Source organism: Cannabis sativa, chromosome 9 (genome assembly GCF_029168945.1).
Source record: "Cannabis sativa cultivar Pink pepper isolate KNU-18-1 chromosome 9, ASM2916894v1, whole genome shotgun sequence".
In the NCBI taxonomy this organism is placed as follows: Eukaryota; Viridiplantae; Streptophyta; class Magnoliopsida; order Rosales; family Cannabaceae; genus Cannabis; species Cannabis sativa.
In genome coordinates this window covers 30,811,000-30,828,360 of record NC_083609.1, presented here as the reverse complement: position 1 = coordinate 30,828,360, position 17,361 = coordinate 30,811,000, and the positions used below count along the sequence as shown (strand labels likewise).

Below are 17,361 nucleotides of genomic sequence, written 5' to 3'. Positions count from 1 at the left end.
AAATAAAAAAAAAAATTAACTTTATAGAACACACTTTTATTTTTTGTTTTAAAATTGAAAAACAAAAGTGGTTACAGATGTCATTTTTATTTTTCAAAAACAAAATTTTTAAAAACAAAAATGTTACTTTCATTTTGTAATTAAAAAATTAAAATGTTACCAAATGCAACCTTAAAAAATCACTTTCACGTTATTTTTAGGGATTTGTAACATGATTGATTATAGAGAAGTTTTTCATCTTTATGACTCTCACCTATTTACAAAAATATGTGAATTATATTTTTTCTTCAATTTTTATGGTAAAAAAAATGAACAATTATAGGGGAAAAATTATAATCAAATCTAAATATTGATGAGAAAAATATGAGCAAATTTAAATATTTGTAAAAATAATTAAATAAATTATATTAATATTCCAAAATTTTATTGAAGCATCCCAATTTTGTTTTTTTTTTAACATAATATGTATATATTTTTAGTTTAAAAGAAAAAGTATACTTGCTTTTTTTATTATTTTCTAAAAAATTATATTCAGTTATACTTACACTGACGTGATAATTAGCAATGTGGTTCACTTACACTTGGCTAAGTGGAATGTTATTTTCAAGGCATTAACAAACTAAACTTGGATCAGATATATAAGATTTACATTGGACTGAACCGATATTGAAAGTAGAAAAAATATCATAAACTTAGCTTCATATCTTTTCCAAATCAATATTTGTAACACCCTACTAGTTTAGGCGTGCTATCGTGATTTTAACATAATTTTGCAGCTCGTTGCTAATCAACGAGTTTATTGAAAATTGTGAATATTTAAAACCTTATTTAAATACTTATAAATACCAAAATAAATAACATATATATATAACCAAGATCCCGAGTATAAAATATTTACAACCGTTTCTGGTATTTAATACAAAAGTTGCCACATAACGACTATACAAAATATGTCTAGTTGTTCCAAAGATCGTACGCTCCAAGTCTAACTGCCTCGACATGCACAATCTTCATCTGCTCGCTTTCACGACTGCTCAACCTTAGCCTTGCCCTTACCTACACATGCAAATAATATCTGTGAGTCGACAGACTGAGTAAGAAAAGCATAATCAATAACATAACTATAACTCAAATTATAAGCAAGCGCCAATACACCCAACCATAACCCTATTCCAGTGCCCAACACGGTACTGAGTCTAGCTAAAACGTTCGTACGATAATACTGTCAACCTACACTCGGTACGCTAGTCATACTCTAGCCATACTGATGCGATAGCGTCGATCGGTATCTAAGCCAAACATACATCTATCAGCATCCAATATAAATCTACGTATATTGATACCGCTATCGATGTAATCTAACAGGCTTAATAAACATGTACGCTAAACATGTAAACACACATGCATATCATTACACTAGTCTTACCTCGTTTCTGAATTCAAGTCTGTCGTTCAACCTGAGTGGAACTGCTGCTCGACGATTTATAGGCCCCTAAATCACAATATTTGTGAAACTGATGAGTGACACGCTAAATTACTTTTCGGAGACTTAAAATCGAAACTAAAAGTTTCCCTATCGATGGATAACATGGCAATACCATAAATATTACAAAAGGGGGGAAAATTAGGGTTCCCTAAACTGCCCCGAACAGCAGACCGGTTCCCCAACTGAAAGTCCAGTTCTGTGAGGTTTCTTGGGGACCAACCAGAATTCCAGTTCCTACAGGTCCCACTGAACTAGTCGACCGGTTCAATGCAGGAAACATAAAACTCCTTGCAAATAATTCAATTCGACCCCAAATTTCACAAGAACCTCCAAAACATCTAATTACGTCATAATAAATAGAAATCATATAATAAAACCAACGAATAACCCTTGAAGCAAAAATCACCATTAGAGAGCAAAGCTTAAGCTCATCAACTCAAACCTTGCTCAATCACCACACCAAACATCAAACCTATTGTAAATCAACTTAAATAACTTTAATTTAAGTTCTATATACAAAATCAAATATCCTTAAACATCACAAAACCCTACTTCTAAAATCATGCATAACTTAACTTGAAACCTAAGAAATCACAAAAGGGTGAGCATGGGAGCTTACATTGGATTAGAATCACTAAAACCTTGCTATTTTCCCCCTTAAATTGCAGAACAAAACTGATTTCCTCCTTAGTTCCCAGCTAAACAAAAGTAAGAGAGACAGAGAGAGCTAAAAATCCAATTTTCTGTTTTTCCTCTTTTTGATAAATCTTCTTATTTCCAACTAAAGAAACAAAATTCAATAATGCCGATATCCCTAAGTGGCCAGCAACCAACATGAGAGGGACCCACCTAACCCTCAACACTTAAATAAAATGACAATAATGCCCCTTACATAAAGCTTAATAACTAAAGTGGCCTAGGGGTAAAATAGTCACTTCACAATACCTCACCTAATCTCGACATTCTCAATGTCTAACTATATTGCCTAACTAAAACTAAAATGCCAAACCATAAGAAAATATGATTCTATTGTCCAAACATCACATTCCAATGTTGTCGGACATAAAATATGAAAAACATAAAATTCCATATATAGAATATATAACACACCTAGAATTCAAATAAATCTCTATAAATTCATAAATCATAATTAGGAATCTAATTTTATACTTAAGTCCTAATTATCTGCTAAATTTTCATATTAAAATTAAGTGGTCTTTACAATATTACTTAGTTGATCTTAGACCAATTGATCTTAATCCTAAAAAAGATAATTCTGTGTTGTTTATTGCTCTTTCTTATTTTCATTATTCAAACACTTATATTGTCGTTTATTTGACTCCACGTTGTTTACCAAAAATGAGGTCAATATGTATTATTACCGTTAAAAATTAAACTTAGGTATTTATCTGCAACTGAGAGTTAAACTTAGATATTTATGTCACAAATTACTCTAGTTATCATCATAGTCATTATCGTAGTCATCCCTTTCGTCCTCATCAGTACCTTCTTGGTCATCTTCTTCAAGAAGGTTTTCGTCATGATTCTCCTCCAGTTTGTGACCATCTCGAGGAGGGTAGTTCTCCACTTTTGATGCCTCACCATCTCCTGCTGAGACCGTCTACATGTCTGTTAGAGGAAGCTAGTTTATCAACTCGCCATAAGAATACCATGTCTCACTTAAGGGCTCACCTAAGAAATCCAAGATTCGCTAAGAGACCCAAGGCTCACCCAAGTAGCCTAAGGCTTGCCTAAGAGCTCCCTCAACTTACCATGAGTCACCTGCCCAACGACACCACCTAGAGGCATCTCGCTCAAGGCCTCACAAAGAGGTGCCTCACCCAAGGGCTCACAAAGAGGGGCCTCACATAAGGGAACCGCCTAGAGGTGCCTCACTCAAGGGAACCACCTAGGAGTGCCTCACGCGAGAGCCTCACAAAGAGGTGCTTTGCTCAAGGGCACCACCTAAAGGTGCCTCACTTGAGGGCCTCACAAAGAGGTGCCTCGCCCAAGGGCTCACAAAGTGGTGCCCATACGACTTGACACCCAACCACCACTACTTCTGTTCTACTGCCACCTGACTCCATTAGAGTAGTACATGGTCTTCCATTGGGAGCACATAGGCTTCTGCTTGTAAGAAAGGCTAATAGAGCTCAACTATAAATGCCTATTCACTCCATTAAAGAGAGGGATGAAAAATTTGTAGCAAGAGAACATCATATTATCAATACAAGCACCATTTTCTCTACAAATCATTTGTCTTCTTTAAGTTCATAAGTTATTTCATACTTTCTATATATTCATTACAAGTTTTTGTTAGAACTTATTTTACCAAGGTCTTAATTTATTAACATGTATGTTTGATTATCACATAAATAATCTAACATCCTAAAATATGAAATTCATAAAATGATTAAATAACAGATAAGATACTAGAAATCCTTATCTTGGTTACAACAAAATTAAATGTCTCCTTCTATTCAATTACTATAACCCTTAATTCTCTTTTGTAGCATGGTTATTGCCAAGTAATAAACTTGAGTCTCTTTCTTGAATTTGCAAACTCATTTTCTACACAGTCTTTCACAAAGATTTGAGTACCATCTTAAATAGAGTGGGTCGGTACTCAACTCAATATAGGGCCGATTTCTAGAGAGATGGTAGAGAGAGAATTCATAAATCTATATATAGAGAGAGAGTTTTTTCTAGTCAAATTTAGGTCAAGTCACTTGAATTAGATTTTCTCACTTATCTGACAAAGCCTCCATCTATTTCCTTATATATGCTCTCTACTGGACTAGGGTTATATTATGTGGGCTAGAAAAAAGATAGTGAGCCCAAAACCATAAGCCTAGCTCGAAAAACACTAAGGCCTTAGGGCTTTGATTTTTGTCACTTTATTTCATTAAATGAAAGAAACTTATTTTTTTTTTTAAAATACCATTCATCTAATGTATTTATTTAAATATTAATTTTATCTATTTAATAATTATAAATATTTATCAAACAAAATTATTATTTTAATATATTTGTTAATTAAATCAATAAAATAAAATCTGATCTTTTATTAATTAGTAAATAAGATTATATTAAAACAAATTTTATTTAGAGCATAAAATTCTAATAATTTCTTCATTTTCTAGCCAATAACTTAGTTCACAAGATTCTACTGTCAACTAATATGTTGATAAAAAATTGCGTCTAAATAACATATAAAGTAGATTAATATTTGTTCACTTTATAATAGAAATAAATCCAAATTTAAACTTTTTTGTTTCCATTAAATTAAATTATAAAAATAGTATTTTTATTTATATAAAGTCTTAAATTAAAAAAAAAAAATAGTATATTTTATACAATGAATTGTGAATTTTGTAATCTAACTTTAACTTGAAGGAGAAGAAGAAATAAGTAAAGTAATGGTTTCAACTAACTAAATATTTTTTAATTTTTTTAAATAATTCATTAATTACTTAAACATACATTAATCATTTTAATATGTTTTTATAATCGTATTAATAAACATTAAGTTTATTAAAAAATAAATTACAAAAAAGCATTACAATATTATTTACATTTATTGATTTAGTCAATAAATAAAAAAGTTAATTATTTAGGTGGCGTTTGGTAACACTTTTTTAATCAATTTTCTATTTTTAAACTTGGAAAAGTGAAAATATGTTTCAAAAACATGTTCTATAAAATTGTTTTTACTTTTTAATTTTTTAATTGAGAATCAATATTTTAAAAACAAAAAGAAAAAAATCACTTTCAATATATTTTTAAACAATTTTTTTTTCTTAATCAATATTTTAGACTCCGACCAGACCCGAATCCAAATCCTCGCCACTGCCCTGACATTGAAGCCGACCTCTGTCTCGAACCCGAATCCGATCCCGAATCTAGACCCAGCTTAAATAAAATTAAAAAATAAAAATAAAAATAAACTTTACAGAGCACACTTTTGTTTTGTATTTTTAAAATTGAAAAACAAAAGTAGTTACAGAACGCATTTTTGTTTTTCAAAAATAAAATTTTTAAAAATAAAAATTTTATTTTCATTTTGTGATTAAAAAATTAAAAAAGTAAAGTGTAACCAAACAACACCTTTTATTGTTCTTTTTTGCATTTTTAAAATCTATTTTAAATAAATTTTAATTTTGTTCAAGTAGCATAATCTCTTTTATTGTCACATTTGGCTTCATACAATATTATAGTAATTTTTTTCCTTAGTGAAATGGCTTGATACAATATTTTGTAGTGATTGATACAAAACACTTCTATAAAAATACAAACTACTCTATGCCAAATACAAACAATAAAATATTAGAATAGTATACAATTACAATTATACCATTTTCTATAATTCAATATTACTCAAACTTAATTGAAAATGACATGTTTGACCTCAAAAATGTACTTTATTAATTTTTCAATATTTAAATTTTAAATTATCAACCGGTTTCCTATCTATGTAATGTTATATTATTTTATAATATAATAAGTGTAGATTAAAATGTAGTAATATATATTATTATGTGAATAATATGTATTAGGTGTTTAGTAAATAAATTGTGTAACATATAATTTATTTAACCTAAAATTGTAACCTACACTTTATAACATGGAGAAGAGTTACAAAGTTAATTGCTTTTGTAACTTCTTTTGGTTGATCATAATATTGTGTAATAAAAGAGATGTTACACAATTTGATGATAGGATTCAAATGGTTTGAAATATAGTTGTTACAAACTATATTAATGCTCATTTTATGAGAGAAATGAGATGGTGTGTTTGAATCCTAAGAGTGATCACCTAAACACTATATAAAGGAGTCTAATGTGCTCATTGAGAGATGAAGTTTTCTATCAAGAAAGCACTTTGCTAGAAAACCCTAAGGCTTGATAATTCCCAAAGCTATTTCCTAGAGAGTTCCCTTAGTGCTTAGAGATAGGGGGAAATAAGCTTTTGGACAAAGGTGTAATACCTTGTTCAAGTTATGGTGATCCCCACTAATCTACACTCAAGGTTGTGAGTGAGTGTTTATATATATATATATATTATTCTCTTATTATATATATACATATTTTATATTGCATGTGTTGTAATCTTCTCTTCTACCTTTCATATATATAATATATAGTGTATATATATGTATTGTAACATATATTTAATCAACCTCTTATTTTAGTCCTTGTATTATTTTATAATAGAGTTGTAATATCTTGATTTTCTTCCATTGTTATAAAATCTCTAACAATCAAAAGCTTATCCCTTTTCAATGGAAGAGGTGATAAATCAAGATTGTGAGAATACAAGGATAAGAGATTTTATGTAAAAACCATTCATGGGTGAGCATGGTGATGTATATTATGTGATTTACTATATTTTATATAATAGTAATATATATTATATATATATAAGAGTTATATATATATGTGATCATGTGTTTATATCATATTATATATATGATATTTGAAATTTATATCATGTTATTTTATGTATATATGTGAGATATATAATATATAACATGTATATATATGAGTAATATATATTATATATATGTAGAGCATGTGATATAATATATATTAGTGAGATTAAATATGTAGAAATTATTACTTCTATGTATTTATGTGAGACATGCATATATAATATATGTTACATATGTGTATATAATATATACCATGTATATTAATGTGTATATATATGTTATATATGTGTGAGGTATGTAACATATATAGTTGTGTAATAAATATATATATATATAAATTATGTGTATATGATATATATGTATATTATAGTATATATGTTATATATATATGAGATATGTAACATATATATTATAAATTTAATATTGATCTCATGTGTATGTTACATATAAGATGTTGATTAGTAACATACATAATATATTAATGTATGAGTTATATAGTATGATAATAATGTTGATAGTAATAATATAATATTTTTTATTGCTATTGATGTGGAAATTATTATCATCTATTTTGTGAATAAAGAATATTTTAAATTCTTTTTCAATTTGGTAGTGAACATCTCACTTTATGAGATAATAAAAGATGACTTTTGAGAAGTTACATCTTTTATTGGGTTATAAGAGATAAGCATCTCATATTTGAGATAAGGAAAAGTGGACTATGAGAGTTACACTTTTATTGGACTTGCATTGTCATAAACAAGAACAAATGGATTAAAAGTGAATCCAAACTTGTGAAATGAGCCATAAATTGGAAGAGCAATTTTGGACTCAAAAGTAAATGAATCAATGTGGATTCAAAAAATAGTGAAGCAATTTGGAATCTTAAATAATCAAAGTTGTGAACAAAATTGATGAGAATTTTGTTAACTTTGGTATAATTTTGGGCTAATCTCAATGAGGAGATAGCTTTAAAATTATGGTAAAAATAATCACATTATTTTATGAGTAGTAATGTGAGTTTGACATTTTAGATTTATTGAGAAAACTAAAAATGTCAAATGATATTTTTTAAGGTGACCTTAAAAAGTCATTTCAAGAGGAAATACACAAAAGTGATATTTTATATACACTATGCTAGAAATGTGGGGGTGAGCCACAATGTGTTGAGACATTGTTGATTAATTTATTTGATTTTGAATTCAAATTCTAAATCAAGTTTGGCTATGTGCATAAGTGAAAATATTGACATATTTGGTGTCAAATTTTTGGTAAAAATAATTTCAAGAAGGAAATTAAATTTAAGAAAAATTATAGAGACAAGGTGGTCTTCTATTTTTTAAAATCAAGATATTATCTTGATAGTGAAATGTGAAAGTGTGGGGGTGATACTCCAATATGAAAAGTTTAAGACATGTTTGGTGTCTTAAAATAAAGTATAATTTAGACATGTTTGGTGTCTAAATTAGTGTTTAATTTTGATATGCATGGTATCAAAATTATTGAGAATTTGAGTTGTGTGAAAATTAATCTTTTATGATTAAATTTTCAAAGCTTAAGTACTTAAGGAGAAAAGTGGTCACAAAGTGAACACTATATTTTTGGCATGCATGCATGATTCACATGGAATCAATAGTGAGAGGTTATAACAAATCGCTTAATCTCCGTACAAGATTAAAGCATGAATTTTCGAGGGATGGGACCTAAACTCCCTTAGCGTTTTGCTCATTGATGGTAACCTATCTTAACACTAGTAAAAATCTAGTCTTAAGTTCAATAGGTAATAACAAGTCAATAGAGTGAATGTGGTACTCAATTGTCCCATCTATGGATGAGTACATGTTGTAAAATTGAGGGTTAAAACCAAAAGGTTTTTTAATGGAGCTTAAGCTTAAGAAAACTCACTTAAGCTTAAGAAGTGTCTAACGAGTGGTGAGACACTAAAACTCCACCTATATGGACTAGAGGTGGTGCCGCCTCTTATGAGAATTGGGAGTATTCTCTAGAGAGTCTATGAATTGGAATTTTGCACATGGCCATTAACGGTGCAAGAGCGAGACACGCGGTCTCAAGTGAGCATTAGCGAGGGTGTGTGTGTTATCACCGGTTTGTACTAAAGAAATAGTGGTTCAATGCTACGGCAACCAAAATTTCATCAAACTTTGTGGTAACTACACTAAGGTAAAATTCAAGTCGAAAGACATTTTACCTAATGCACCTAAGCAAGACTTCTTTGAAAGTGTGTATTTATTCAATCAAAGTGGGGGAATGTTATATTTTGATATAATATTTTGATTGATTAAATAAATGTTACAAGTGTGTTACAAGTGTGTTACACATTTTAATCTAGTGGGGGATTGTTATATTATTTTATAATATAATAAGTGTAGATTAAAATGTAGTAATATATATTATTATGTGAATAATATGTATTAGGTGTTTAGTAAATAAATTGTGTAACATATAATTTATTTAACCTAAAATTGTAACCTACACTTTATAACATGGAGAAGAGTTACAAAGTTAATTGCTTTTGTAACTTCTTTTGGTTGATCATAATATTGTGTAATAAAAGAGATGTTACACAATTTGATGATAGGATTCAAATGGTTTGAAATATAGTTGTTACAAACTATATTAATGCTCATTTTATGAGAGAAATGAGATGGTGTGTTTGAATCCTAAGAGTGATCACCTAAACACTATATAAAGGAGTCTAATGTGCTCATTGAGAGATGAAGTTTTCTATCAAGAAAGCACTTTGCTAGAAAACCCTAAGGCTTGATAATTCCCAAAGCTATTTCCTAGAGAGTTCCCTTAGTGCTTAGAGATAGGGGGAAATAAGCTTTTGGACAAAGGTGTAATACCTTGTTCAAGTTATGGTGATCCCCACTAATCTACACTCAAGGTTGTGAGTGAGTGTTTATATATATATATTATTCTCTTATTATATATATACATATTTTATATTGCATGTGTTGTAATCTTCTCTTCTACCTTTCATATATATATAATATATAGTGTATATATATGTATTGTAACATATATTTAATCAACCTCTTATTTTAGTCCTTGTATTATTTTACAATAGAGTTGTAATATCTTGATTTTCTTTCATTGTTATAAAATCTCTAACATGTAATTCACTATTATCAACCTATAGTTATTTTGTCTTATTTGAGGGGTGTAATCCTTCAAAAAGTTAGTGAGGGATTACATAATTGGCCATTTATTATTTATTATTTTGCTACGTTTCTCAACAGTAACTATAATAAATATTGAGAAAAAAGTTGTAATCAGAGTATGCAGCAAAGGAGTTGACATGGAAGCATTCACCTTTATCACTCAATAACACGTAATCTGAGTTTGAAAAGAGGGGTTGTGTCCTTTTCTCCGGGTTTTACTAGTGGGGATGCAACTTTTATCTCTCATTATATTTATGCTCTTCTCAGTGCCCACCATCAATACGCACAACTTACAACTTAAGGGAATCAAGTCAAAATTGAAGTAGGTGTGTGCAGGACCCACATCTTACACAATGCATTGCATATTGCTTATTTTTAATTACTTCATTCACAATGTCAGATTGTCAATGATGTTTTCTATATACTATTTATTTCATAGGGTTTTACTTTGGTACCACCCAATTCACTTGCACTTGCATCTTCCTCACTTAAACTTAACTACTTTTTTAAAAATTGAAATAAAAATCTTTTTCAAATGAATGTATTCTCATCCCAAAAAATCTGCTAGTATTTTTTTCAAAATATGAAGAAAAATAATCTTGTTTTAATAATGGATAAGTTTAATAACAAATTTGACTGGACAAGTGTACACTAATAATTGGGCATATCTAGCTTATGGTGGGTCGGTCTGTACCTGAGTTGACCTCAGAGCTTTATTTATATTAAAATAATTTGTTGTTTTCTTTTCTGGTTTTGAATGATTAATAACAGGGAAAATAAAAGATTGTATTGTCAAATTCCAATACATTCTCCAACATTGAACGGCCGTAAACACTCTCATGGTGGAATTTTAGGGAACTCTGCTCTACCGTTGGTTTATTGTCCCTTGTGTGTTTTCACAGATAAACCTCTGTTTGTTACTCAACTCACTTTTAATTCCATTAAAAATTCCGATTTGATATTTTAAGCAATATTCAATAATGGAGTACCTGTAAAAGGATCTTTCTGCTCTTTTGTTCTTAGGTTATTTAAGGCCATTCTTTTTGTGGGTCATTTTGGTCTTGCCTTTTGCGTGGAGGGTTTTAGCCATTAGAAGAAATAATGTTGACCTCCAAAGAGTTTTGGACTAAGAAGACATTGATAGGTCTTGGGCTGGGGCAATTTCTCTCCCTTTTGATCACTTCCACTGGCTTCTCATCTTCGGAACTCTCTAAAAAAGGTTTTTTTTTTTTCCTTTTTTGTCTCGGTTGTTTTTTAAACCTTTCTACTTCATTCTCTCTCTGATCATTGTAGTGAGTCGTTTCTGAAGAACATAGTAGTAATGCGATATTCAACAGATTTCTATCTCTCAAAATTTTGTTGTTAAAAATAGAAAAACATTTGGAATTGGTTAATTATAGAATTGGTGCACTGGATACATGATTGATTTTTGACAGTAGCAACTTTTGTGGTCTTCTTTTCACACACTTGAGAATTTGATTACTAGAAAATAATATCTTTTAAGTCATTATTGATGAATTTATATGTGAAACTTGGGTATAGGCTTATATGATTCACGTTCATATGTCTCACTTTTTGTGTTACCTCTGTTTTGAGTTCTTTGAGAACCACTCAAAGCAAATAAAGAAAATTATAATATTACTGTGTTTAGCCTTGAATTTTTTTCTTTGTAATATTCAAAAAATTTCACTTGTTTGATCAAATGAACAAGGAAATATTATATTGAGAAATTGTTTGAATTTATTATCTGCTCTCTCTCTCTTTTGTAGGAATCGATGCACCAACTTCGCAGTCATTTCTAAATTATGTGCTCTTGGCGATTGTATACGGAAGCATCATGCTCTATCGAAGGCAACCACTTAAGGTTGTTTCTTGCATCCACTAGCTGCTTTACCTTGCTCTTTTTTTGTTTTCGATAAATTTAATCGCACCAAATACAGCATTTATCCAATAACCAGGCTTGGTAGCTGCTTTAGGTATTCTTGAATATAAATGGTTAAGTTTGATTGCAGTTTCTACATTTGACAGATTTTAATTTCCTTTAAATATAACATGAACCCTTTCTTATCATGACAATAACTTAGTTGAGTGGATGAAGACCTAGTGATTATGACAAATTTAGATGATATCCTGTAAAAGTGAATAATTAAAGACCTCTTAAGTAACCTACCAAATTATGGCTCACTATCAAAGGAAAAGTTTTTTGTTCCATGATGCTTCAGCAATCACATTAATTGAATAAAGAAAAGAAAAAGTTTGCTGATTCTATTGGATTGGTAATTTATGACTTGATATGTGCAATTAAAGTGACAGTCTTCTTTTGAAAGATGATTCAAAATGATCGTGTATAGTGTCTTTAATTGGATCATGTAAAAAGTTGAGACATATTACAACTATAGGCATAAAGTACTTCTTACTTGTTCATACACTTGACAGTTGCATTCGTGTTTATGTCAATTGTAACCATGACTTTGGAGGTTGTCCATGTTTTTTATCAATCTTTTGTGATAGAAGGAACCGATGAAGCTAAGTTAAATCATAGTTTAGTCTCTCAGGGTATTTGCTCTCTGAATAGCTTGAGTGGTCACCCCTATGTTTTCTCTCACAAATTTTTGGGTTCATATTCTCAAGGGAACCTACCTAGCATGATGTCAGCTCCCATATATACACGCACACATGCACGAAGATACATATCTCTGTACATATAAATATGTATATTTATTTACAGCACAGAATACAAATAGTTTTCTACCTTTTGTTTTCATTTATTATCTTTGCTGTATATTAAATGTCATATAACCATTCTATATTACCTTTTCATTATGTGCAGTCAAAATGGTATTATTATTTACTTCTTGGATTGGTAGACGTTGAGGCCAATTTTCTAGGTGAGTAAACTTGAATTTCTGTCCTAGCATGTCCTACAGCTACTTTTTTTTTTCTTCTCATTTATATGTTTTGGAATATGTGTGGGTCTGCAATACATTTATGATGTACTGCACATACTAAAACTGAATCACCCAACTTAAATGATTGAAGTCAAATAAATATTTTTCCCATTTGATTTTCTTTTCCTTTATGTGCATCATACATTGCATCCTCTCAGTATTTCATTGTAAAGTATGAGACTATGCTTTCTGCTTTAAAATATAATGTGCTTAAGCGATGTTTTCTAGCACACCAACCAACTTGATCCTTTTCTTGGTTGTAACATGTAACTGCAATTGTTTACTTTTTAAAAGAGCTACTAACCACTAAACAAGTATGAAACCTATTTATAATTCTCTCTTACCAAGGATAGAGTTGTGTTTGCTATATTGTCTTTCTCTTTGCACCCTTGAAATGTATTTTTATTCTTTATGATGTCATGGCAATATGAAGACCTGATTTACTTTCATTTGATGTGCAGTGGTCAAGGCTTATCAGTATACAGCTATTACAAGTGTAATGTTGCTCGATTGTTGGTCTATTCCATCTGTAATGCTTCTCACGTGGATTTTCTTGAAAACGAAATATAGATATAGAAAGATAACTGGTGTGGTTGTCTGTATTGCTGGCCTTGTTACTGTTGTATTTTCAGATGTACATGCAGGTGATAGAGCAGGTAAATTTTTTTTTGTTGCTAACTGTATTCTTCATGTTCATTTTTGAATTATTTAATCTGTTTACTTCCAAAGTACTGCAAAAATCTCATTGGTTAAAGTAAAATCTATGAGCAGTAGTCCAAGTTACTTAGTGGTTTTACCCTGTTCATTACATGAGAACAAACACAATATTGAGGCATAGTAAAAATAACATGTTTATTAACTATCTATTATATTTATAATGTTCATATTTCCAAACACATATATGTCTTTCTTTTGTCAAATTCACTGTTTTTGCTTTTAGGTGGAAGTAACCCACGTAAAGGGGATGTGCTTGTTATAGCTGGTGCCACACTCTATGCTGTCAGTAATGTCAGTGAGGTAAGTGGTTTTACCTCATCTATGGCTATTGGGTGTTTTGTTAATTTACCGCTGTTTTTGTGCTACCAAAAAGGAACATGTTGTAGTGATAGTGCACATGGTATAGAGAAATTTTTAGTTACTCGTAAAAGAATTATGGGAATTGTAGTGATAGTGCACATGTTGTACTGACCGATTTCTTAATCTAAGAGTAACAAATAAGTTATGCTGTATTTTCCACCCCCTATTTCTTTTTATGTTGTGCTTTTCGATATGCTTCCCACAAAATATATATATATATATATATAAAAAAATATATATATTCATTTAAATACTAATCTTTGTATTAATTACAAATTTTTGTGATCTGACTAATTTCATCAGGTGTAGAATTCTCTTTCATATTTTAAAATATAAGTTTTGTTAACAATTTCAAGAATATTTGGTTAATAGTTTTCTTTTATTCAAGGTGATTTATAGAACATGTTCTTAGTAGTTAATTCTTGATTTTTATATGTTTGCAGGAGTTTTTTGTAAAGACTGCTGACAGAATTGAGCTCATGTCAATGCTGGGCCTCTTTGGTGCCATTATCAGTGCTATACAAGTGTATCCTTAAGTCTTACTTTCAATGTGATTTTTTTGCTGCATCTAGAGAATTATGATCCTTTTAATACAGTAAGATTGTTTATTAATTGTTCCAATGGAGGTGATAGAGAAATAGGGATTTTACAGTAAGAGAGAATGCTATAAGTTGTAAGAGATTCCAAGAGGGATAGAAATACATCTTCAATTGTTGAACATGAAAACGGACATACATAGTTCATAGATAAGCTCTTACCTTGTAAACCCTGTCAATTATCCTGATCGAATAGATTTTAGGAGATAATCATTTTGCTTGTTGTGATATCTGTATGATCTCCTTTGACCATGGATTGTGTCAACTTCGAATCAAACGCCCTATGAATCCTTGATGTCATTAGAAAAAATGCAATATAAATGTTATATCTAATATGATATATGATTCTATTATCAAGTATAGTCCTTAATGATTTGCACAGAAGCATTCTAGAGCGGGACAATCTCAAATCAATTCATTGGTCAGCTGGGGCTGTAAGTCTCTCTCTCTCTACCATGTGCTAGTTTCTCTACCATTAGTCATACCAGTTAAAGTTGTATTGGCATACAGCAAAGTCAGTCTGTGAGACAAGTTCCAGTTTGTTATAGATGAAAACAACTAAGATTTTGACTAAGAGTCTCGAAATTTGGCAGCTAACTATATAAAAATAAATAAATAAATTGAGCATGTTGGAAAATTCATTGCAAGTTGTCTTGATAGGCTGATGCATAGAAAATTTATTGAAAGAAAAGAAAAGGTTTGAGTTTCTAGTTTGGAGCAAGTGATAAATAAAACATTGTTCTTTGTATTTAGTTGCATGAGTTTTGTATCTTTTCTTTTCTTTTTAATGAAGTTGATGATGCTGTTAATTTCAGGCTCTTCCTTTTGTTGGATTCTCAGTGGCTATGTTTCTCTTTTACTCATTAGTACCAATCTTGCTTAAGGTATGTTTCAAACCCAAAACCTGATTTCAACACAATAATTATGAAAGAATATGCTGCTTATCGTTATTGATAATAAATTCAAACTATTGTTTGAGCATTGGTTGATCTATGTTAGGATCCCACATTGACTAACTGTGGGATTGGTTGGTGGTTTGTAACTATTTGGGCACCCTCCTCTCTTAGGCTAGTCTTTTGGGAGTTAGTTCTATCCAAGTAGCTGTAACAATCTAATTGATATAGTCTAAGCAACTTTGGAAAAATTCTTCTGTTTATTTATTAGTGAAATCTGTATGTGTTGCAGACAAATGGGTCTACGATGCTTAACCTGTCTTTGCTGACATCGGACATGTGGGCTGTCATAATTCGCATCTTCGCGTACCATGAGAAGGTTTGTGATCTGTTAAAATTGGTTCCTTATTTATTTTCTTCATTTGGTAATAACCTTCTTTAACATTATGAATTATAAAACTTTGGTATTATTCTGTGTAATTACATAGGTTGATTGGATGTACTTCTTGGCGTTTGCTGCTGTTTCTGTTGGGCTTATTATCTACTCAGGGTAAGTTCTTATTACTTGTGATAGAGTTCCTACACACACAACAGGAACAACCCCATAAAACAAGAATAGAATCAGCCACTATAATACTCTAATCAAAACTCATACAAGTAAATCCGTGGGTGTTCGAGAGACTCCTAACTCTCCCCTAAACTGGGTTCCTTGATCTGCTATTTTGGCTTGACCGTCAACTTGAACAAACGATGATCATTGATAATGCTTATCTAATGTACCAATGCATCATAGTTGCAATAATGGCATTGCCATGTGCTTGCTTCGCCACTTTTGCTTTCTGATTCAACACTTTTCATCTGCTCAATGTTTTGGCCTTTCCTTTCAAGCATCTTGATTAATGCTTATGATCATCATCTGTCATTTGGATTTTTTCTGCAGCGGTGACAAAGAAGAGAATCCTCATGCTGGTGTTGCAGATGAGGAAGCTGGTTCCGGAAGCTGCAACTATGGAACAATGGAAGGGAGCCTGAAAACAGGTGAGACTTCTAATAGCTTTCTAGAGAGAGTTGGAGAGAAGGACAACAAACTAGTTCAGCACGATCCTTACAGAACACCAATTGCTGCATCATGATTAGAAGTTTTATCATGACTTATGAGTAATTCATTTTTTAACCCATTCTTCTAGTTGTAATTATTGTGAACTCAAATATCTATAATTATATCACAATCTATTCAATGGAAGGTGCTTAGGGGGCTGAGAAATGTTTTCAGCATTGATATTTCTTCGTAGCCAAAATCTGAGAAGTTCCTATTAGAAAATGTCCTATTTTTATATATGTGCAATTTTCTTGCGAAATTTGGCAGCTAAAACATACATCCTAATGGAAAGAAAATATCTTCAGCCATTATGGTTATGATTTAACTGAGATAATTGATAATAATGAGAAAAACTCACTTGAAATTACATGTTATCCTTTCTGTTGTTCACTTAAAAGCTCTCGATTAAATTTTTTCAAAAAAAAATGTTATTATTTGTGTTTTATTAATATGAACCTGCACTCAAGTTGAGGAGCCCCACTTCAAACCAGATTCAAGATGAGGGTTCAGAGATTAATGATACTCAGGAGAAGATTAGTTGCAGTCATGTGAAAGATTTACTTACGGAGATAATTGATAATAGGGAAAAGTTCACTTTTTACGATTATTTCTAGATCGATTCGAGTAGGACCAATTCAAGAGGAAG

At 30.6% G+C, this 17,361-nt stretch overlaps 1 protein-coding gene across 2 annotated transcripts; it reads left to right on the top strand.

The window, feature by feature from the left end:
• Window positions 1–10,839: 10,839 nt before the first annotated feature.
• On the top strand, window positions 10,840–16,897 carry LOC115722968 (uncharacterized). 2 transcript variants are annotated; one of them, XM_030652360.2, is made up of 12 exons: window positions 10,840–10,990; window positions 11,126–11,321; window positions 11,872–11,966; window positions 12,933–12,990; window positions 13,512–13,706; window positions 13,991–14,067; window positions 14,571–14,653; window positions 15,106–15,157; window positions 15,539–15,607; window positions 15,909–15,995; window positions 16,105–16,166; window positions 16,557–16,897. In XM_030652360.2, the coding sequence occupies exons 2-12, from the start codon at window positions 11,204–11,206 to the stop codon at window positions 16,747–16,749; spliced, it is 1,089 nt and encodes a 362-aa protein (XP_030508220.2). In that variant the 5' UTR covers window positions 10,840–10,990; window positions 11,126–11,203; the 3' UTR covers window positions 16,750–16,897. The 2 variants fall into 2 exon arrangements, with proteins under 2 accessions (XP_030508220.2, XP_030508219.2); XM_030652359.2 differs by having other exon boundaries at window positions 10,846–11,014.
• The last annotated feature ends 464 nt before the right edge of the window (window positions 16,898–17,361 follow it).

Excerpts from the sequence above, each read along its gene's own strand:
- LOC115722968 (XM_030652360.2), top strand. The coding sequence starts at position 11,204 with ATGTTGACCTCCAAAGAGTTTTGGACTAAGAAGACATTGATAGGTCTT. Across the intron at positions 11,322-11,871 it reads TTCGGAACTCTCTAAAAAAG|GAATCGATGCACCAACTTCG; the intron begins GTTTTTTTTTTT and ends TCTCTTTTGTAG. Across the intron at positions 14,068-14,570 it reads CTGTCAGTAATGTCAGTGAG|GAGTTTTTTGTAAAGACTGC; the intron begins GTAAGTGGTTTT and ends ATATGTTTGCAG.